The 21,895-nt window shown below is 41.0% G+C and overlaps 1 protein-coding gene across 1 annotated transcript; it reads left to right on the top strand.

Annotated features, from left to right (window-relative positions):
- Window positions 1-34: 34 nt before the first annotated feature.
- HSP90B1 (heat shock protein 90 beta family member 1) lies at window positions 35-17,821 on the top strand. Its single transcript, XM_058741579.1, has 18 exons — window positions 35-211; window positions 1,232-1,334; window positions 2,142-2,283; window positions 2,790-2,906; window positions 3,936-4,267; window positions 8,712-8,823; window positions 9,034-9,153; window positions 9,686-9,802; window positions 11,800-11,937; window positions 12,021-12,098; window positions 12,419-12,484; window positions 13,087-13,356; window positions 13,606-13,851; window positions 14,718-14,854; window positions 16,227-16,305; window positions 16,397-16,552; window positions 16,815-16,937; window positions 17,521-17,821. Exons 1-18 carry the CDS (start codon window positions 163-165, stop codon window positions 17,548-17,550), a joined length of 2,415 nt encoding a protein of 804 aa, XP_058597562.1. The 5' UTR covers window positions 35-162; the 3' UTR covers window positions 17,551-17,821.
- Window positions 17,822-21,895: the final 4,074 nt, after the last annotated feature.

Below are 21,895 nucleotides of genomic sequence, written 5' to 3'. Positions count from 1 at the left end.
CCGTCCCCCGCCCGCGAGAGGCTGGGGTGAAAAGCGGCCGGACCTGTTTGGGGGGTAGTGGGCGGACCGCGCGGCTTGCGGTGTGAGGATCTGAGCCCTGTGGTGGGAGGTGGAGGCGGCTCCTGCGATCAAAAGGGACTTGAGACTCACCGGCCGCGCGCCATGAGGGCCCTGTGGGTGCTGGGCCTCTGCTGCGTCCTACTGACCTTCGGTGAGTGATCTCGGAGGAGCGGGCACCCCCGGACGCCCCCTTTCCAGCGCGGCCTCTTCTCGAAGGTTCTGGGGGCGTTGAGCCCGGGAGGGGGGATAGCGGGGCCTCCGTTGGGCCTAGAGGGATCTATCGCCTTTCCTCGAAAGAGGCTCGGCTCGAGGGAGTTCGCGCACTCTCCTCTTCCTGTGGAAAGAAGAACGAGAACCGAGAACATTTAAATCCCTTGCAGATTTCCTAATATTCGCGCCTAGAGGTCTCAGCCAACTTGGGGTGGGGCGCCTCTCGGGCTCTTGGTCCCCCGGGAGCATTGCGGGTGCCCATTCCGGATGACTTTTGTCAGACGCAGGAGCCTTCGGCCATCTGAGCTTGAGGACCCCCCCCCCCCCCCGCGCCCCGCCACCCAGTCTTCCGAGTCTTTGACCCCGCGTTTCCTTTCTTAGGGGCTGGTCTGGGGAGCGTGGGGCTCTGAGTCAGAAGAAAGGCGGTGTCAGCGTGTTTGCTTCACTTTTGCGAGCTTCTTACCATGTCAGAATCTCATCACCTCTCTCCCCCCCGCTCAGTTGGGCCGGATTTCAGTTCCTCTCGCCAGAGGTTGCGCCAATTCTATTTGTATTCTGATCCGTGATACTGAAGGCCTAAGTTTTGGCGTGGTCACTTGGGAGGCCATGCCTTGGCCTGCGCAACACGTGTGACCGTAGAAGGGACCTGGTATCAAATCTGCGAAACTTTATTTATAAAGCTTCCCAGGGCTGCTCTAGAGACGTGATGCCCACCCCAGCCTCCGCATTTCAGAATCTGCTGGAGGGCCCCGGGTCTGAACTTAAATTTAAATGTAAAAAGCATGCCAAGTGGGGTTTACATTGGGTGTTGGAAACCAGTGGATCCGTTCTCCCGTGCCCACCTCCCATACTTCCCCCCTGAATTTTGCAACCTTACCCTTGCCCTGTCTGGTCATACTCCTTCTGAGAAGTACCCGAAGCAAAATGGTTAGGAGTTTTCTGGTCTTAAATCTTCCTTCAGGGTCAGTCCAGGCTGATGATGAAGTGGACGTGGATGGTACAGTGGAAGAGGATCTGGGCAAAAGTAGAGAAGGCTCAAGGACAGATGATGAAGTTGTACAGAGGTTTGTGTTCTTTTGAAACTGTACGGTCGAGCCCTTGTGAATACTGGAATATAGTCGCTTCTTTTTTGTCTTTTCTTCAGAGGTCCAGATGACATGTAACACCCCAAATTTAAATACCTAGAAGGTCAGGGCAGTGAGCATGTTCATCCCTGAGTATGTCCTAACTTGCCCCTAGGAATGACGGGTCAAAAGGGGATGAATTGCTTTTGAAAACTGTTCTGGTAACTAGATTGTGGAACACTAGCTCTGTGACTTTTCCCAGACCAGTTGGCTTTATATTCGGTAAGCGTATAAACTTAGTAATTTTTAAGTAACCTCTTGCCCCCAGTGTGGACCCACATATCACAAGTCTCATGCTCTACCGACTGAGCGAGCCAGGAACCCCTGAATGTAGTAACTTTAAAAAAGATTTCTCTCAAATGAGCAGTGTTTTCAAAGTTGACCCCTTAGGACTTAATTGGCAATTTTGTAGGCCACTAGAGGCCAAAGCTTCCCAGGCAAAGAGGCGGTCCCACATGTGAGGGAACACATAAATGGTTTTGCTTTTTATTTTTAGCAGAAGAAAGTTGGGTTTATTTTCCTGACAATTTTAAGAACCAAGTATTCTAGCTCAGTTGTTAAGGTGGTAAAATTTTATTATGGCAAAAAGATAGAAATAGCGGGTTAGTAATATTTTATAAAGGTTTCCATTTTACCCCTTTAACCCTTAGGACAATCTTACAAGACCACTGGGCTCTCATAGATCTATGTTTTGGAGAGAACTAAATAAGCAATGCAGTTATTTGTTTGTCAAATTTATTTCCTTAGAGAGGAAGAAGCTATTCAGTTGGATGGATTAAATGCATCCCAAATAAGAGAACTTAGAGAGAAATCAGAAAAATTTGCCTTCCAAGCTGAAGTTAATCGAATGATGAAACTTATTATTAATTCATTGTATAAAAATAAAGAGGTAAGCAACATGTGGGTAATATTATTTTGTCTCTGTGCAAAAGCATACTCATTTACCCTCATGTTAAATGTACTTACATAGGAATTTCAGGTAAGTAGTTATTAGCAAAGTTTAAATACCCAGTATGTATTTATAAAAATGCTCCCTATGTTGGGGGGGGGGGGTTGTTAGACATTTTTACCTTTTTCGTTTCCCCTCCAAATATGGTCATAGCCTGCCAAATAGTCCTGAGGGCAGTCACACAGACAGCCCTGTGTGTTGCATACAGAAAGGTGTTACTACTCTTACCTGTTTAGGTATCCTTTATGGTTGCTACAGTTCTTTGTGTAAAGAGCTGTGTACCTCCTTTTACCAAGAGAGTCAAGCCACTTCTGTACCATAAGGAGTCTTATTTCATAGAGTGCTTTTTAGAGTAGAGGAGAAATAAAATGGATTTGACGTTAAATCTGATGTTTTGTGTATCTTGAGGCTAATCTAAGTGTGTGTTAAATCTGGCTTCCATTTAGATTTTCTTGAGAGAACTGATTTCAAATGCTTCTGACGCTTTAGATAAGATAAGGTTAATATCACTGACTGATGAAAATGCTCTTGCTGGAAATGAGGAACTAACTGTCAAAATTAAGGTAAGCTTAAAACAGATTTGAAGCAAAAAGAATCCTTAGTGATAGGCAATCTCTATCAATCAGGATAGGCCAGGTTATGCTGCAGTGGTAAATAATCGCCAAGCCTAGGGGCTTAAATTGGAGTTTAACAAAATATGGCTGTGGGCCAAATCCAACCTGCTGTTTCTTCTTATAAATAAAGTTTTATCGAAACACAGCCATGCCTATTTGTGTGTTATCTATGACTGCCTTTGCACTACACATTAGGTTTGAGTGGTTGTGACAGAGACCGTATGGCTCACAAGCCTAAAATACTTCCTCTCTGGCCCTTTTTCCGAAGAAGTTTGCTAACCCCTGGCTTAAATCCTCCATCAAGGCCACTGTGGCCTTTGCTTTGTATCCTCCTCATTCCCGGACACAGGCCAATTGAGTAGCCACCATCTGGAGTGTAGCTGGTTGCCATGGTGCAGAGAGAGCACTTGGAGGGTCTCCCATCCTTTAAAGGCTCTAGCCTGAAAGCTACATTCCTCACTCCCTCCCACTTGGCAGCTCATTGGCCAGAACCAGTCACATGGCCTTAATAACCAAGAATGAAGTATATTCCTACTATGTTTCCAGAAGGCAGAGAGCTGGGAATATTTAGTGAAAGACATTTATCACCACAAATTTCAAATAGAGGTTTTGAATCCTTTTATTTTCTATGAAAGAAATAGGCAAAATATAGAATTTTATTTTTCTTGAAAGTTTTTCTTCAGAAATAACTTGTTTTATTTAGGTCTGTCTCTGCCCTTTGACATTTAGACTAGTCTCTGCCTTCTTTATATTGCTGCTTTCTCAAATACACTGGAACTTAAGATTTTCTCTATCAAGATGCTCATGTGTAAGAGACAGTAGGCCATAAAATACTATAAGGAAAAATAACCCAGTTTAGTTTTCTGTATGGGAATTGATGTGGCCAAAAGCGGGTAGTTTCTGAATCTATAGCTTACCATTTACTTGTCGTACAGTGAGTATTAAGCACATCTAACTATCCCCGTTCTTGCCTTTCAGTGTGACAAGGAGAAGAACCTGCTGCATGTGACAGACACCGGTGTAGGAATGACCCGGGAAGAGTTGGTTAAAAACCTTGGCACCATAGCCAAATCTGGAACCAGCGAGTTCTTAAACAAAATGACTGAGGCACAAGAAGATGGCCAGTCGACTTCTGAACTGATCGGCCAGTTTGGTGTTGGCTTCTATTCTGCCTTCCTCGTGGCTGACAAGGTTATTGTCACGTCGAAACACAACAACGATACCCAACACATCTGGGAATCTGACTCCAATGAATTTTCTGTGATTGCTGACCCAAGAGGAAACACCCTGGGACGGGGAACAACAATTACGTGAGTGTTACTAATTCCTAATGAGAATTAATAGTCCTGGTGAGGATCTTGACTCTGAGCAAACAGCTTATTCTGGGCCTTCATTCCTTGCCTGTACAATGAGGAAATTGACCTGTTTTCATCACTGGAGGAAATCTTTGGAGGCCCTCCTGAGGCCCAGACACAAAGAGTTATGATAGCTGCTGTACACAGAGGGCAAAAAGTCCAAAGGGTTAATTCTTCTAGGGGAGAAGGCAGATTGGAGGTCTCACAGCAATGGGTTGATGGAGGATTTCCATGGAAGCAAGTCTTGGGAAAGAAGCGTCAGTGGATGTAAAGGCATAGAGGCACAGCTGTTCAAGGGATTAAAGAAATTCTTCTCCGTTGGTAGTGATTAATCATAGAATTTCTGATCAGCTTTTTTAAGGTTTTCTGAAGATATGGAGGGTGGCAGGACTGGATGAGAGGAGACTCTCTGGGTGACTGACTCAAGTACTCAACTATGGGAGTAACTGGTGTTGGGGACAGGTTGGAGAGACCAGGTGCAAATACAGAGCTTGAAGAAAGTTAACGAAAGTTCTTCTGAAGAGAATGTCTCGTTTGAGGATGGTTGCAAATAATTGAATCCAAATCGGAGTTTGGTTTAAGCCAGTAACTGTTGTCTGTATAGATGAGGCAGACCTTCTGCCCAGCATCTCTTGGTGTTTATAGCATGTGAAGGAGAACAGTTTCCTGCCTCTCCCCTGCCCCCCAACAAATACAACAGGATACTTCTACTTAATACTCCTGGAATGTCCGTATGAAGCTGCCAGCTTTGGGCCACAGCAGAGAAACCGTATCTCGAGGTCATTTGACTTTTTTCTTCCTGCCAGGTGAAAATGTGCCTACAGTCTCCACTTTTTTTTCATAATTCAGTTTTAAATTTTTCAACATAAGAATTTTTAAGTATTCAGAACGTAGAAAAACATGTATCTGTCATTCTGACCAGCGTTCTTCACCGAGGAAGCGAATAGTTCTGTTTTCGTTTTCATAAATGCTCATTTAATTGAGATTAATTACATGAGTGCATTTTAATACTTCTACTGATTTATTGTTCCCAATTTACCTTACTCTGCCTTTGTTAGTCCTAGCTCCTGCTCTCCTTAGGACATGTCGCTAATAGTCATGCCCCAGTGCCCTCTGTTAGGCGTTAGAGGAACAGAGGTAAATATTCTGTCTTAACTGCAAAGAGATAGAAAACAATGTCCCAAGAGGCGCTAATGTCGTAGGGTGCTGAGCCACAGGTGAGATTATCTAGATGGAAATTCCACAAAAGCACACATTTGGTTGAACGTTCCATTCCCAGAGCCTAACACTTGCAGATATTTATAAGAGTGAATAAGTAAGGGTAATCAGGACAGTCTCCTGCAGGTAACATGGATGGCTGATCAGTGAGTGAAACTTGACGAGTGCTTTCTCTGCGTGAAACTGCCATTTTTCTTCCAAGTCCTTTACCCAGCATTTATTCTGCAGATAACCATTTGAGTGCCTATTACCTGCTAGGGTTTAGAACTCAGTGGAGAGTAAGACCAGTGCAATCCATGCTTCCATGAGGCTCGAGTAAAGAAGAAGAATGTGAAATAATTTCACAAATGCCAGAAAGGAAACTAGAGCACACTTCCTTGATCAGGAGGACCTTCTGGGGGCGCCTGACTGGCTCAGTCAGTAGAACGTGCGACTCGTGACCTCGGGATTGTAAGTTCGAGCCCCACATTGAATGTAGAGATGACTTAAAGTCTCGGGGCCCTTGGGTGGCTCAGTTGGTCAAGCGTCTGACTTTTGATTTTGGCACAGCTCATGGTCTCACAGTTCGTGAGTTCGAGCCCCATATCAGGCTCTGCGCTGACAGTCAGAAATTCTTTCTCTCTACCCCTCCCCTGCTTGTGTTCTCTCTTTCCCTCTCTCAAAATAAATAAATAAACTTTATTTAAAAAACAAGAATAAAATCTTGAGGGGCACCTGAAGGGCTCAGTCGGTTAAGTGTCCAACTTTTGGGTTTGGCCGAGATCGTTATCTCACAATCTAACTGACTGTGCTGACAGTGTGGAGCCTGCTTCGGATTCTCTCGCTCTCGCTCTCGAAATAAACATTAAAAAGTAATAATCTTTTTTTAAAGTTGGGGGGAGCTTGCTGAAATAAGGGTAAGTTAGATTCAGATATTCTAGGAAGCAAGCACAGTATATGTTGGAAGTTACAAAGGCAAGAGGCCCATTTAAGGAACTGAAAGTCTAGACTGGACAAACTAAAGAGAAGACAAAGTGATGAGGTCAAGGTTCCACCTTATATATATGACTTCATCTTCTATTTGACCAATGAAATAGAAGCCCTCAAACAATTCAGTTGCTACCTACTCTTTCTATTCCTAGCCCTAAATTAGGCCCCCGCATACCCTTATGAGAAATTTTGTGAGAATTGAATGAGATCATGAAAGGAGCATCCAGTAAGTACTAACTAGTACATGTGTTTCTGTCCTTGCTACTGCAAGGGAGGTATTCTGCATTGTTCCCTAAAGCTGGTCACTACATCCAATCTGCTGCTTCTCTCCTTCCTCCTCAGAGGCTAAGCATGAATTAATTCCAGCCCCATCGTTTAAAGGCAGCCTTTCCCACATGCTCCCTCTTTACCATCAAAACCTAAACATGTTCAAGTCTCCGTGGGGAAGGAAGAGAGGCAGGTAGTGCCACACCCCCATCTACTGTCAGGCATATCATGACTGTATCCACCACGTTTCCATTGAAATATGTCATCAGTAATCTTGTTGCTAAATCCATTGGATTCAGGGGGGTTTTAATTCACATTGGTCCCAGCAATACAGTCCTTTTGTTCGTAGTTTTCCTCTTGTGTTTTGGTGTCTACTGCATACCCCTTAAGACAATCGCATAGTTTCCATGACCCTGGATATCTTTTCGTTTCCTTTCCCTGTTGCTTAAATGTTGACAGTATCTCTCAAAGGTAACTCTTCAGCCCTGTCTCATTACCTTCGTGTTCCTTATGCAGCCTTCCTACCGTCATGGATTCGGCTTCCAGTTCTAGCTCAGGGTCCTCAAATCTGTATTCTTAGTCTGGATCAGAGGTCAGCTGACTTTTTCCTAAAGGACCAGCTTGTAAATGTTTTTAAGCATTTGGATGGTAGGATCTGTCACATGTCACACAACTCTGATGTTCTTGCTGGAAAGCGACCATAGACCATATACGATAAGGGTGTATCCCAGTAAAATTTCCTGCAGGTGCCAGCCATAGTTGGCAAACCCTTGGTCTATATGTCCCTACTGGGCTCTGCTCTCATATCTAATTGCCTTTTAAATACATCTAACTGAGATGTAACCATCAGCTTCAACTTGGACCCACAACTGCACTCTCCTCCAGCCCCTCATCACCCAGATATTGCTCTGAAACCAGAGACTTGGCCACTCTCTAGGCTTTGTCATCATGAACGATCTACCCGTTGGTGATGCTACTACATTGTAAGCTTTTTGAAGCAAGAAGAGACCCATGATACAACATTGCCCATATTTATTAGGGACACTCCCGTACATGGGCTCCCCACTGGGTCCGAAGGTATGTTATGAGGTGTTCGGTGAGTGGAGGAGGGTTCCTGCAGAAAGGACAGTAAGTGAGGAAGAAGAAGAAACAACTGCAGCTTTCAGTGTTCGAGTTATCGAAGCCAGTGCTGTTCAGTAGAACTCTGGAAATACTCCACCCCTGCACTGTCCAGTATGACAGTGCAACTAAAGAACTAACTTGAGTTTTGTTTAAATACAGTGTGGCCGGTTGACTGTTTCGGTCAGTGGAGATATGAACACTATTTTGGATTAGTTTTCTAGCTTTTTTAAGGAACATGTTTTTATTAAGGGTTCACTATCTATAGAAGAGGCTTCTTTTTTTTCTTTTAAGATTTTATTTTTGGGTAACGTCTACACCCAGTGCTCGAACTCACGACCCTGATGTCAAGCGTCTCCTGCTCTTCTGGCTGAGCCAGCCAGGCACCCCTGCATTTGCTTATCTATAATGATCATTTGGTTTTGAGACAACTATCAGAGTGCTTGTAATTCCATTTTTTTCTCCAGAATGTTTCAGTGCCTTCTCACCTTGAGCTAGCTTAACATGTCCGTTCTTCAACTGAAAAACAAAAAAACTAACATGTTGAGAAGGTTGGGACATTGGCACTTTTTATTTGGGACTAAGGATATTTTTCACCCAAGGAATGCAAGGAAGATTCTTCCCTGTGTTGTACTCATATCTGGTATATGGAGCCATATATGGCTCATAAACCATCATTGGTGATGAGAGTTTTTAACATGAAAAACAGGGGCCATCTTGGATTACGCCAAACTGTTAGCATTGTCAGGAAGGTATTTAGATTAATTTATAATCAAATCTTTTAAACCAAGGATGTCTTTCTAAACCTGTCTTATTTTCTTTACAGCCTTGTTTTAAAAGAAGAAGCATCTGATTACCTTGAATTAGATACAATTAAAAATCTCGTCAAGAAATATTCACAGTTTATAAACTTCCCTATTTATGTGTGGAGCAGCAAGGTAAATCTACATTGATACAAATTCATATGTGCTACGTTGGCACATATTTAAATCTTTAACCCTTAAGAGCCACATTTGCTCTTTTGGTATGGGGATACTCAGGGTTTTCTTCTGGAAGACCTGTTTGTTGGAGCTGTAATTTTGTTTCATATCCTCGATGAAATCAGGATTATTAAATAAATGAATTTCACCATAATTGTACTTCACTAGACTGAAACTGTTGAGGAACCCATGGAAGAAGAAGAAGCAGCGAAAGAAGAAAAGGAAGATTCTGATGATGAAGCTGCAGTGGAAGAAGAAGAAGAGGAAAAAAAACCAAAAACCAAAAAAGTAAGTCTGGTTAATCCCCACACTAAAATGCTGTTTAAGGTATGTTCAAGAAAATACAAAAATCCAAGTATGCACAGACTGATCTGGGTTCAGTTTTCATTAATTCTTAAAGGGCTTTTTTTCTTCAAATGGTAAGTCCATAGACCCAACTTTTAAAAACAAGGACTAAGTTTATTTGTTAGTGTTTGTGTTTTCTGCCTCTGGAAAGTTTTAAGTAGCAAACACCGATCATTTTTATGAATAGTTTAAAAAGAAATGACATTTTAGTTAAAAATGAGGAAAAACTGTAATTTGCTTTTTATCAATAGTAATGATAACCAATTGCCTTCTTTGTGTTAAAGATCAATCTTAAGTGTTGAGAAAAATGGCTTTTTGAGAGATTTTTGATCCCACTGTCAGGAGCCATAGTAGATTAGGAGTGTCCTTTGGTGTTTCCCACATTCATTTGTAATGTCCTGAAGTTCTAGGTAGCACTTGTACTGTACAACTGCTGCTGAGTTCTGGGGCTGCTAATCATGTCCTGTAACTTCAGGTTGAAAAGACTGTCTGGGATTGGGAACTTATGAATGACATCAAACCGATCTGGCAGAGACCATCAAAAGAAGTAGAAGATGATGAATACAAAGCTTTCTACAAATCATTTTCAAAGGTAAATATTACTTTAGAACGTGATGAACATTACTAAGTCAAAACATTTTTAAATGGTGTTATGACTCTTTCAATACAGTTGGTTTCTGTTTTAATCTTGTGTGTTTTATATTATGCATCTTAAAAATTTAAGAAGGAGTCTCTATGCTTCACCACATTGCCAACAGGTCTGTGTTACCAAAAGGATTAACAACTGCTTACGTGTGTAGGCAGATGACTTCCATAGAACATAATATCTTGTATTGAATGGCTTTTAGCGTCGTTAGGTCTTTTTTCCATTTCCAAGAATGAATACTTTTTATGTGATTATAGTTGAGACAAAATGTTACATTAGTTTCAGGTGTACAACACCGGTCTGTGTGTCTCCACAGTATGCTCTGCTCACCACGAATGTCGCCAGCGTCTCTCCCCATACAGTGCTGTTACAGTACCATTGACTATTCCTTCTGCTGTACCTTTTACTCCTGTGACTTAGTCGTTCCAGACCTGGAAGCCTGTGCCTCCCGCTCCCCTTCACCCATTTTGCCCATCCCCCCCACTCCTCTCTGGCAACCATCCGTTTGCTCTCTGTGTCTATAGGTCTAATTCTGCTGTTTGTTGGTTTATTCTTTTGGCTTTTAACATCACCTTTAAAGAGCCTGTTTACAACCTCAGACCTTTATTGTGAGGTCATATTCTTAGGAATAATCACTAAATCTGTTTCTTTGCCTATTTCCTTTCACTGATCCCATCTTTTAAGTGAAGAATCTAAAACTAGCATGGATTAGGATTGTTTGAAGTTCATATTTCCCTATACAGCATTTTGTACTAAACAGAAGAGTTTAATAAGCTTAGCATGGCTAGATAAAACTTAATATTCTGCAGTTATGTTTGTTCTTTAATCTTTATTCCATCCCTTCCTTGCTCTCCTCGTGTTAACATCCAACCATCTTTTAAGTTTCACCTCTTAAAAACTCCCCTTGGTTCTACTAGAACTCCACTTTTATTCTCTTGAACCAGAGTTGGTCCTGGTGTATACAAACATATAACGTACTTTCGTCAAGGACAGCCGTATTAGAAATAGAATGTGAGCTACTGGGGCGCCTGGGTGGCACGTCTGACTTTGCCATCTCTGGGTTTGAGCCCCGCATCTGGCTCCGCACTCTAAGTGCTTGGGATTCTCTTGCTCTACCTCTCTCTCTGCCTCGTCCCCACTTGCACACACTTGCACACACGTGATCTCTCTTAAATAAGCTTTAAAAAAAAAAAAAATACCTAATGTGAGCCACATCTGTGATTCTGAACTTCTTAGAAGCATGTTTTTTTTTTTTAAGTTGAAACAGGCATAGTTAATTTTTAATAAGTTTGATTTAACCTAACATACCCAAAATAGTTCAACACGTAATCATTATTTAAAAACTTAAACACGTTTTACTTTGTTTTGTTTTGTACTGTATCTTCAAAGTCTGGTTGTAGATTTCATACTTAACACGTATCTCAATTCGGATTAGCCACATTTCAAGTGCTAGTACCCACATGTGGGTACTGTAGTGGATAATGCAGATCTAGGGAATTCGTCTTTAGGATATATTTACATACCTCTTTACATCCACTGCTCTAGTCCATATCCCAGTGGAAGAAATGTATTCCCAAGTACTTCTTTCTCTGGTTGAGCAGTATACTCATGAAGCATTGTATATTGTCATTTAGATAGGATCAGGGCTTTCATACCCTGTTCTCTGACACATGTGAAAACTAGACCCATGCATCTTTCCCCCAGTTTAAGAGATTGAGTGACACTGTGGACGGTCATCAGCAAAACCACCATGTCTAGCCAGTTTATAGGAAAGCAGTCCTAGCCGTTTCTTCCCTACGTTCCTCTCCCCACCCCCCTTTGTTTGGTAAGGGGACTCTTGTTAGTTAAATGCTAAACTAAATGTCTACCACATAATAAATCACTTAGCCTTTGCGATGCCTTTTTCCGGTGCCGTTGAATGACTAAATGCCAACTTTCCATAGGAAAGTGATGACCCCATGGCCTACATCCACTTTACTGCTGAAGGGGAAGTTACCTTCAAATCCATTTTATTCGTACCTACATCTGCTCCTCGTGGTCTATTTGATGAATATGGATCGAAGAAGAGTGATTACATTAAGGTGAGTTTTTAAGTTGTAAAGACTGAGTTTAAAATTTGAAGGTATAATTTTCAGAAAGTGACCTTTTCTTGGTCTCTGTTTAGCTCTATGTGCGCCGAGTATTCATCACAGACGACTTCCATGACATGATGCCCAAGTACCTTAATTTTGTCAAGGGTGTTGTAAGTATCTGAAGACTATGAGGAAACGGGTCGTTAAACACGGGAGGGGCGCCTGGGTGGCTCAGTTAAGCGTCTGACTCTTGGCTTCGGCTCAGGTCATGATCTCATAGTTTGTGAGTTTGAGCCCCAAGTCCGGCTCCATGCTGACCTTGCAGAGCCTGTTTGGGATTCTTCCTCTCTCCCCCACTTCCTCCCACCCTCTCTAAATAAATAAATAAACTTAAAAAGGCAAGGAACAGAAGTATTTTTTTGGTTTGTTGGTTTGGATTTTTTTCCCAGTGTTTCTGTTGCTCATTGAACTTTTCTTTTGCCATCTGAAGGTGGACTCAGATGATCTCCCCTTGAATGTTTCCCGGGAAACTCTTCAGCAACATAAACTGCTTAAGGTGAGTGTCTCTGGGAAGAGACTGGCTGGTTCCTTTCCTCTTTGATTGGGCTGTGAAGGACAGGCAGCATTAACAGAGTCCCCAGACTTAGAGACCAGTCCTTGGCTCTTTAGCTGAAGAACTTAATTTTACTCTAGAATTATTAAATCCTAAGAATCTGGTTGTTTTGCACCCAGTATCTTATAAAAGTTTCAAACATACAGAAAAGTTGAGTGAATTGTGTAGTAAACACCCACATAGACCCACTACCCAGAATATAAACATTAGGGGTCATTCCAGGGTTCTGGGATCAAGCCCTGCGTCAGGCTCTGCACTGAACACAGAGACTGCTCTAGATTCTCCCACCCTACCCCTCTCCCCTGCTTGCATGCTCTCTAAACATTTATAAACATTAAAACAATCTTGGGACTATTTCCACTGACAACTTTGTTTCTGCTCAGTCTCACATAGATTGCTTACCGTTCCCTGCCACTTGAGAAATGGCAGTGACGAGGCCGTGTCTTTCTATCTTTTACCACTGCTCCCCGATGCTCTCACATAGGGAAGGTTCTCAAAAGTTTGAGACCACATTCACTAATGAATTATTCTTTAATTTTATTTAGGTGATTAGAAAGAAGCTTGTCCGTAAAACTCTGGACATGATCAAGAAGATTGCTGATGAGAAGTACAATGATACTTTTTGGAAAGAATTCGGTACCAACATCAAGCTCGGTGTGATTGAAGACCACTCGAATCGAACCCGTCTTGCAAAACTCCTTAGGTTCCAGTCTTCTCATCATCCAAGTGACATTACGAGTCTAGATCAGTATGTGGAAAGAATGAAGGAGAAACAAGACAAAATCTACTTCATGGCTGGGTCCAGCAGGAAAGAGGTAAGTTGAACTCCAGCTGTCAGGCATCCTGGTATGTAGCCAACTCCTGAGAAAAAAAGAACTTAATTGTGATGGTGGCCTGGAGTCATTACAAGGCCTGCTCAGCCACTGACAGGAAAGTCATTTATACTCTCTGCACCTCTTACTTCCCCACCTGTAAAATGGGGTTGTTAGTTCTAGATAAATGTAGCTACTGGGGTATATACCAGGGGTAGACTTGGAAACTTTATCACTTTCTTAATTTTATAGGCTGAATCTTCTCCATTTGTTGAGCGACTGCTGAAAAAGGGCTATGAAGTGATTTATCTCACAGAACCTGTGGACGAATACTGCATTCAGGCTCTTCCGGAGTTTGATGGGAAAAGGTTCCAGAATGTTGCCAAGGAAGGAGTGAAATTTGATGAAAGTGAGAAAACTAAGGAGAGTCGTGAAGCAATTGAGAAAGAATTTGAGCCTCTGCTCAATTGGATGAAAGATAAAGCTCTCAAGGACAAGGTATTCTTCTGGAAGTTAAAACCTGTGAAATTTTAGCATCTGCATTTTATTTTATTTTTTTTAACGTTTGTTTCTTTATTTTGAGAGAAAGCTCAAGCTGGGAAGGGGCAGAGAGCGGGAAAAGTTGCACAGAACAACATTTAATATAGTGGTTAAATTTGGGGGAGGAGGAGCTTAAAATTATAAACCACAGGGACACCTGGTTAGAGTAGTCTGTAGAGCTTACAGCTCTTGATCTCGGTGTCCTGAGTTTGAGTCCCACGTTGGCTATAGAGCCTACTTTATGTATGTATGTATGTGTGTATGTGTGTATATTTTTGAGAGAGACAGAGACAGAATGTGAGTGGGTTGGGGCAGAGAGAGAGGGAGACACAGAATCTGAAGTAGGCTCCAGGCTGTCAGCACAGAGCCTGACGTGGGGCTCGAACTCACGAGTTGTGAGATCATGACCTCAGCCGAAGTCGGACGCTCAATTGACTGAGCCACGCAGGCACCCCAATAGAGCCTACTTTAAAAAAAGGTTTATAAACTACAAAGAATTAAAAGGATAATAATGGCTATTGTGTACTGTTTGGTTATTTTTTATTTTTGTAACTGAATGTTTTCTGTGGTTTAATACTGCCTTTGTGGTAACTTTTTATTGGTTGAATTTAAGTCTTCTGTGTGTTTAAAAGTTGGTGTTTATTTTTGACCAAAAAAATTCCTATTATTAAATGTCAAGAGTTTCCTAAGAATCTGAATACGAGGAATTTTTATGCTTGTATTTGATCTTAAGTGATGAATCCTTAAGGAATTGAAATGCAGTTACCACATGACCTTAACTGTTGGTATTTACATGTATCTAACTTTTGATTTCTTATCTTAAGATTGAAAAGGCCGTGGTATCTCAACGTCTGACAGAGTCTCCTTGTGCTCTTGTGGCCAGCCAGTATGGGTGGTCTGGCAACATGGAGAGAATCATGAAAGCTCAAGCCTACCAGACGGGCAAGGACATCTCTACAAAGTAAGCATCCTTGGGAAGGTCCCTGCACGGTATTCGTTCTTAGCCAGCCTTCCTTTTGTAGATAATGCCAGCGAAGAACTGATGTGTTTTTAAGTGGCCACCACTATCGGTTAGATAACAGAGGAGACAAGTTTACAGAGGGATTCCTCTGACATTAGATTGATAAAGGAAAGGTGTTGAACTCATGATTTATTTTAAGGTATTTTTATTTACAAATGGAAATGTAATCTGTTACGTGTATTGTTCATTGCTTTTGCATATCCTTGGCCTGGTATGTGTACTTCTTCATTTTTAGATATTAATAGTTAACAGATGAGGTTAATGACCTTGTCATTTGTCAAATGAGTTACATGCTTTTTAACTGCCATCCCTCCTTCCCCAAATAGTATGCCCTGCAAAATAAAGGGTAAAAGACCCATGGGTGAACAAGTTTATGAACTCAAGGGCTGAGTGCTGGACGTACACTGGGTCTTCAGGTGCCCTTTATTTTCAGGGAATATATATATGTCACATTTATATTGTAATGTCACAGCGGTGGTCTTGAAAATGATTTCTTCCTTGCTTTTATTCTCCTGTCTCCCATCTGGAATGTCTTCTTTCTGTTTGCTCTCTGCCCATGTTTTCCCCAAGGCCTAGCTTAAGGATTCTTCTCACCAGTGAAGTCTCCATGATCACAATTTCAAAACTCTGTATATACGAAGTATATTTCATATCTAGCAAGACTCCCTAACTTATGTTTCCACAGTAAAGTGCAAAAATGGTGTCTTGCTTCTGTGTCTTGTCCCCCTGAAGACTTTATAGATTATAAAGTTTAGGTGGAAAGTAGGTTTCTGCTTATATTCCATTGTAACAGTATAGTAGCCCTTAAATAAATGTCCATTTATTTCATTTATGAACAGGAAGTTCCCTTCCATTCAGTGAGCAAACACCTGCTGTGTCTGTCCACAGTGAATAGATATCACTGCTCTCTTTTTGCCATTCAGACCAGTCAGGATGACAAATCAAGTCTTAATCTTCTAAACTCTGCATCTGTAATGGGTTTACCCCGAGAAGGGTAGATGCAGTTCCTCCCTGTCCTCCTCTCTAGGAGGGAGACCAGTCACAGCTGACAGCAGAAAACTAACGGTATGAAGGTATATTTAGAATGCATTGGGAACTCCGCTCAGGTAAAGAAACAATTAATGTGTCTTGGAACCATATTGGTGAAGGCATCGTGGAGAAGGTAGTAAAAGGCAGAACACGGTGTCGTGTAGAGATATAAATAAGTCTTGATTTTTCCAAGAGCTATGTATAATTTTAAAAAATTTATAGAATGTGGGAAATGTATGGAGCCTGAAGTTTGACGTTAATGTTCGTTTCTACCCCTTACCAGTTACTATGCCAGCCAGAAGAAAACATTTGAAATTAATCCCAGACATCCCCTGATCAAAGACATGCTTCGACGAGTGAAGGTGATTAATATTGTAGCCATACTCCTTCATCTTTTCGTTGGGATACTTTGTACCTTTTAATATTAATCAGATGTCACTTCTTTCATCTCAGGAAGATGAAGAGGATAAGACCGTTTCAGATCTTGCTGTGGTTTTGTTTGAAACGGCAACACTACGGTCAGGATATCTGTTACCAGACACTAAAGCATATGGAGATCGAATAGAAAGAATGCTTCGCCTCAGTTTAAACATTGACCCTGATGCAAAGGTTTGAAATAATTTATTGAAATGTTTGACTCCCCAGTGTCACACGCGGTGCTAGAATTAATAAGAAATTCCCTTTTATATCTTTTTTCTTTATCTGTCTCCCTCTGCTAGCTTGACTGTTGAGTCTAATTAGCGGATTTACTGTGCAGTTCTGGATAAAACAGGAGTGAAGTTAATTCTGATGTTAGTACGTTTGAATGAACAAAGTGGAAATAGATCCAAGGTATTGGATCCATTAATGAGCTTATAAATGGTGCCCTTAGGTGGAAGAAGAACCCGAAGAAGAACCTGAAGAAACAACAGAGGACACCACAGAAGACACAGAGCAGGATGAAGAAGAAGAAATGGATGCAGGAGCAGATGAAGAAGAACAGGAAACAGTAAAGGTATACATAACAAGTCAAGAATGGGACTTGCATTTTAGTTCTTGCAAAACTAGGCAAACTTTTATTTTCAGTTCTGTCATTAGGACTGCATAGCTTCTAGAAGTCAGACTTCAGGAAATCTGCTCCAAAATAGGCATCTAATGATGAAATTCAAAAGCTGGAGCAGCTCCTTTTTTTCTGTTTAAAGCGTAGACTTTCAGCTGCCCGCTCCTTTTGTTCCTTTATTTTAGCCATCCAGTCCTGAGACATTGTTAAACAGATTTTCCCTTAGCCCACAAGGCTTCTGTATTCTCTGCCACTGGCTTCTGCCTTCCTCTATGGCAGCATGAGGCCGATGGAAATTTTTGATTATTTCTGTTCGGGAGTCATTTATCTTACTGTTAGGTTCGAAATGATCCCGCAGATTGACAAATGTCGTTCTAGCCTACAGCTGAAATAATGGAAATACACTGGGCCCATTTCAATTGTTTCTTCATACACGAACCTTCTGTGAGCTAAGGTTTGTTTTGTTTTTGTTGTTTTTGTTTTTTTGCTAGTTTTTAATGTCTTCTAAGTTTTTTTTTTTTTTTTTTTATTTTCACAGAAATCTACAGCTGAAAAAGATGAATTATAAATTATACTCTCACCATTTGGATCCTGTGTGGAGAGGGAATGTGAAATTTAAGTCATTTCTTTTGGGAGAGACTTGTTTTGGATGCTCCCCCCAGCCCCCTTCACCCCTGCACTGTAAAATGTTGGGATTGTGGGTCACAGAAAGAAGTGGGTTTTTTAGTTGAATTTTTTTTTTAACATTCCTCATGAATGTAAATTTGTACTATTTAACTGACTATTCTTGGTGTAAAATCTTGTCATGTGTATAAAAATAAAAAAGATCCCAAATACTATGTCTTGCCTGTCTTCATAATGATTATATAGAACGATGTATACTTGGTCGATTTTTTGTTTTTAAATCCTGTGTTTGGGGTTTTTTTTTTCTCTTATAAAAGTAATTCATAATACCAAAAAGTCTTTTTTAAAACTAGTATTTTAAAAAGTCACCTATATAGAGAAAAGATAATGTTCCTTACAGAAGAATTCCAAAAAAACAGGTGGATAGATGCTCCCCCTTGCAGGAGGTGGAGCTTAAACTCCTTTCCTTTCTGAAAGATGGCTAGACTTAATAGCTGCCCTCTAGCAGACAGAAAGGGAAAAGCATTTCTTTGTAGCAGAGAAACCTGGCAGAAGCTCCCTTAACCTAGTGGTCAAGGTTAATATCGGTGATTTCCTGTATCCCTGTCAGGATACAGCAAGGGTAAGCCTGGTGTATAATAGAGTTCACGGTTCCTTGGCTTTGACACCTACACCACGGTGATGTAAGAGGATGGCATCCCTGGAAACCGGGAGAAGGCACGTGGGGATGCTACCATCTTTGCAGTTTTCCTGTAAATCTAGAGTGACTCCAAAATAAGACTGTCTCTTAAAACACCCATAACCCTACAACAGAGATAACTAGATGATGAGTGCCGGTCCTCAGCAAGTGATCACTTAATTTCTTTTGAAGCGTATTATTTATGAGAAACTGGTTTCTGTACTTTGACTAGCTGTGTAGCCATTTGAAATGGTAGTCTAACTGTGGCTAGGGAGAGAAAATCAGAGTTGTATATTCAGAGATCCTATGTGAGAGGAGATTCTGTGGAAACTAACTTTACTATGATAACTTTAATATTAACTGTAATACAGCTTTACTGTTTTGTTAGGGACTGAATTTTCCTGATGATCTAGGACGCTTTTTTGGGCTTCTTGTATTTCTGTTGGTTGTATGCTTCCTACTCCTCCCTCCAAGCTATTTTTCCAGGGTTAATTTGCAATAATCACTTTAATGGCTACCTTACTTGAATGTGTATCTTTTTTAAAATCTGTTTCTTTTAAGAAATAAAACGGGAGCTCCATCAGTCATCGTCATCGGGAAACATGCTATAGTTAAGATGTGGCTTCTTTTTGTGGTACGATGTTATATTATTAGCTATTAGTTGTACTAGTTCCCAATTTTTTGGCCACTATAGATTACCATTTTTAATAAAGATTGTTATAAAGAAATTAAAGCCATCGCATTGCATTAAATTAATAACATCGGGAACTTGCTCTTCAGTGTCCTCCAATTGCAAATTCTGAGTTTCCATTGTTTCCAGCAGGAAGCTTAGAAAGCCTTGTACTCCCTCAGTTTTTGGAAAAGCGAGCAGCTATGTCCAAGACGCTTCGCATAACTGTTTGACCTAATTTAATTACCAAACAGCTTGCAACTGGTCCATCTTGAGTTGTTTTCTCCCACAGCTTTATTAAGGAAGAATCTAGTACTACTTTTGATTTTTGTTTTTTTTGTTTTTTTTTTTTTTTTTTTTTTGTTTTTTTTTTATTTATTTATTTTTTAATATATGAAATTTACTGTCAAATTGGTTTCCATACAACACCCAGTGCTCATCCCAAAAGGTGCCCTCCTCAATACCCATCCCCCACCCTGCCCTCCCTCCCACCCCCCATCAACCCTCAGTTTGTTCTCAGTTTTTAACAGTCTCTTATGCTTTGGCTCTCTCCCACTCTAACCTCTTTTTTTTTTTTTTCCCTTCCCCTCCCCCATGGGTTTCTGTTACGTTTCTCAGGATCCACATAAGAGTGAAACCATATGATATCTGTCTTTCTCTGTATGGCTTATTTCACTTAGCATCACACTCTCCAGTTCCATCCACGTTGCTACAAAAGGCCATATTTCATTCTTTCTCATTGCCACGTAGTATTCCATTGTGTATATAAACCACAATTTCTTTATCCATTCATCAGTTGATGGACATTTAGGCTCTTTCCATAATTTGGCGATTGTTGAGAGTGCTGCTATAAACATTGGGGTACAAGTGCCCCTATGCATCAGTACTCCTGTATCCCTTGGATAAATTCCTAGCAGTGCTATTGCTGGGTCATAGGGTAGGTCTATTTTTAATTTTCTGAGGAACCTCCACACTGCTTTCCAGAGCGGCTGCACCAATTTGCATTCCCACCAACAGTGCAAGAGGGTTCCCGTCTCTCCACATCCTCTCCAGCATCTATAGTCTCCTGATTTCTTCATTTTGGCCACTCTGACTGGCGTGAGGTGGTATCTGAGTGTGGTTTTGATTTGTATTTCCCTGATGAGGAGCGACGTTGAACATCTTTTCATGTGCCTGTTGGCCATCCGGATGTCTTCTTTAGAGAAGTGTCTATTCATGTTTTCTGCCCATTTCTTCACTGGGTTATTTGTTTTTCGGGTGTGGAGTTTGATGAGCTCTTTATAGATTTTGGATACTAGCCCTTTGTCCGATGTGTCATTTGCAAATATCTTTTCCCATTCCGTTGGTTGCCTTTTAGTTTTGTTGGTTGTTTCCTTTGCTGTGCAGAAGCTTTTTATCTTCATAAGGTCCCAGTAATTCACTTTTGCTTTTAATTCCCTTGCCTTTGGGGATGTGCCGAGTAAGAGATTGCTACGGCTGAGGTCAGAGAGGTCTTTTCCTGCTTTCTCCTCTAAGGTTTTGATGGTTTCCTGTCTCACATTCAGGTCCTTTATCCATTTTGAGTTTATTTTTGTGAATGGTGTGAGAAAGTGGTCTAGTTTCAACCTTCTGCATGTTGCTGTCCAGTTCTCCCAGCACCATTTGTTAAAGAGACTGTCTTTTTTCCATTGGATGTTCTTTCCTGCTTTGTCAAAAATGAGTTGGCCATACGTTTGTGGGTCTAGTTCTGGGGTTTCTATTCGATTCCATTGGTCTATGTGTCTGTTTTTATGCCAATACCATGCTGTCTTGATGATGACAGCTTTGTAGTAGAGGCTAAAGTCTGGGATTGTGATGCCTCCTGCTTTGGTCTTCTTCTTCAAAATTACTTTGGCTATTCGGGGCCTTTTGTGGTTCCATATGAATTTTAGGATTGCTTGTTCTAGTTTCGAGAAGAATGCTGGTGCAATTTTGATTGGGATTGCATCGAATGTGTAGATAGCTTTGGGTAGTATTGACATTTTGACAATATTTATTCTTCCAATCCATGAGCAGGGAATGTCTTTCCATTTCTTTATATCTTCTTCAATTACCTGCATAAGCTTTCTATAGTTTTCAGCATACAGATCTTTTACATCTTTGGTTAGATTTATTCCTAGGTATTTTATGCTTCTTGGTGCAATTGTGAATGGGATCAGTTTCTTTATTTGTCTTTCTGTTGCTTCATTGTTAGTGTATAAGAATGCAACTGATTTCTGTACATTGATTTTGTATCCTGCAACTTTGCTGAATTCATGTATCAGTTCTAGCAGACTTTTGGTGGAGTCTATCGGATTTTCCATGTATAATATCATGTCATCTGCAAAAAGCGAAAGCTTGACTTCATCTTTGCCAATTTGGATGCCTTTGATTTCCTTTTGTTGTCTGATTGCTGATGCTAGAACTTCCAGCACTATATTAAACAGCAGCGGTGAGAGTGGGCATCCCTGTCGTGTTCCTGATCTCAGGGAAAAAGCTCTCAGTTTTTCCCCATTGAGGATGATGTTAGCTGTGGGCTTTTCATAAATGGCTTTTATGATCTTTAAGTATGTTCCTTCTATCCCGACTTTCTCAAGGGTTTTTATTAAGAAAGGGTGCTGGATTTTGTCAAAGGCCTTTTCTGCATCGATTGACAGGATCATATGGTTCTTCTCTTTTTTTTTGTTAATGTGATGTATCACGTTGATCGATTTGCGAATGTTGAACCAGCCCTGCATCCCAGGAATGAATCCCACTTGATCATGGTGAATAATTCTTTTTATATGCTGTTGAATTCGATTTGCTAGTATCTTATTGAGAATTTTTGCATCCATATTCATCAGGGATATTGGCCTGTAGTTCTCTTTTTTTACTGGGTCTCTGTCTGGTTTAGGAATCAAAGTAATACTGGCTTCATAGAATGAGTCTGGAAGTTTTCCTTCC

This window comes from Neofelis nebulosa, chromosome 8 (genome assembly GCF_028018385.1).
Source record: "Neofelis nebulosa isolate mNeoNeb1 chromosome 8, mNeoNeb1.pri, whole genome shotgun sequence".
Lineage (NCBI taxonomy): Eukaryota > Metazoa > Chordata > Mammalia > Carnivora > Felidae > Neofelis > Neofelis nebulosa.
The sequence above is the reverse complement of the archived record's forward strand: the minus strand, read 5'-3'. Positions and strand labels throughout refer to the sequence as shown.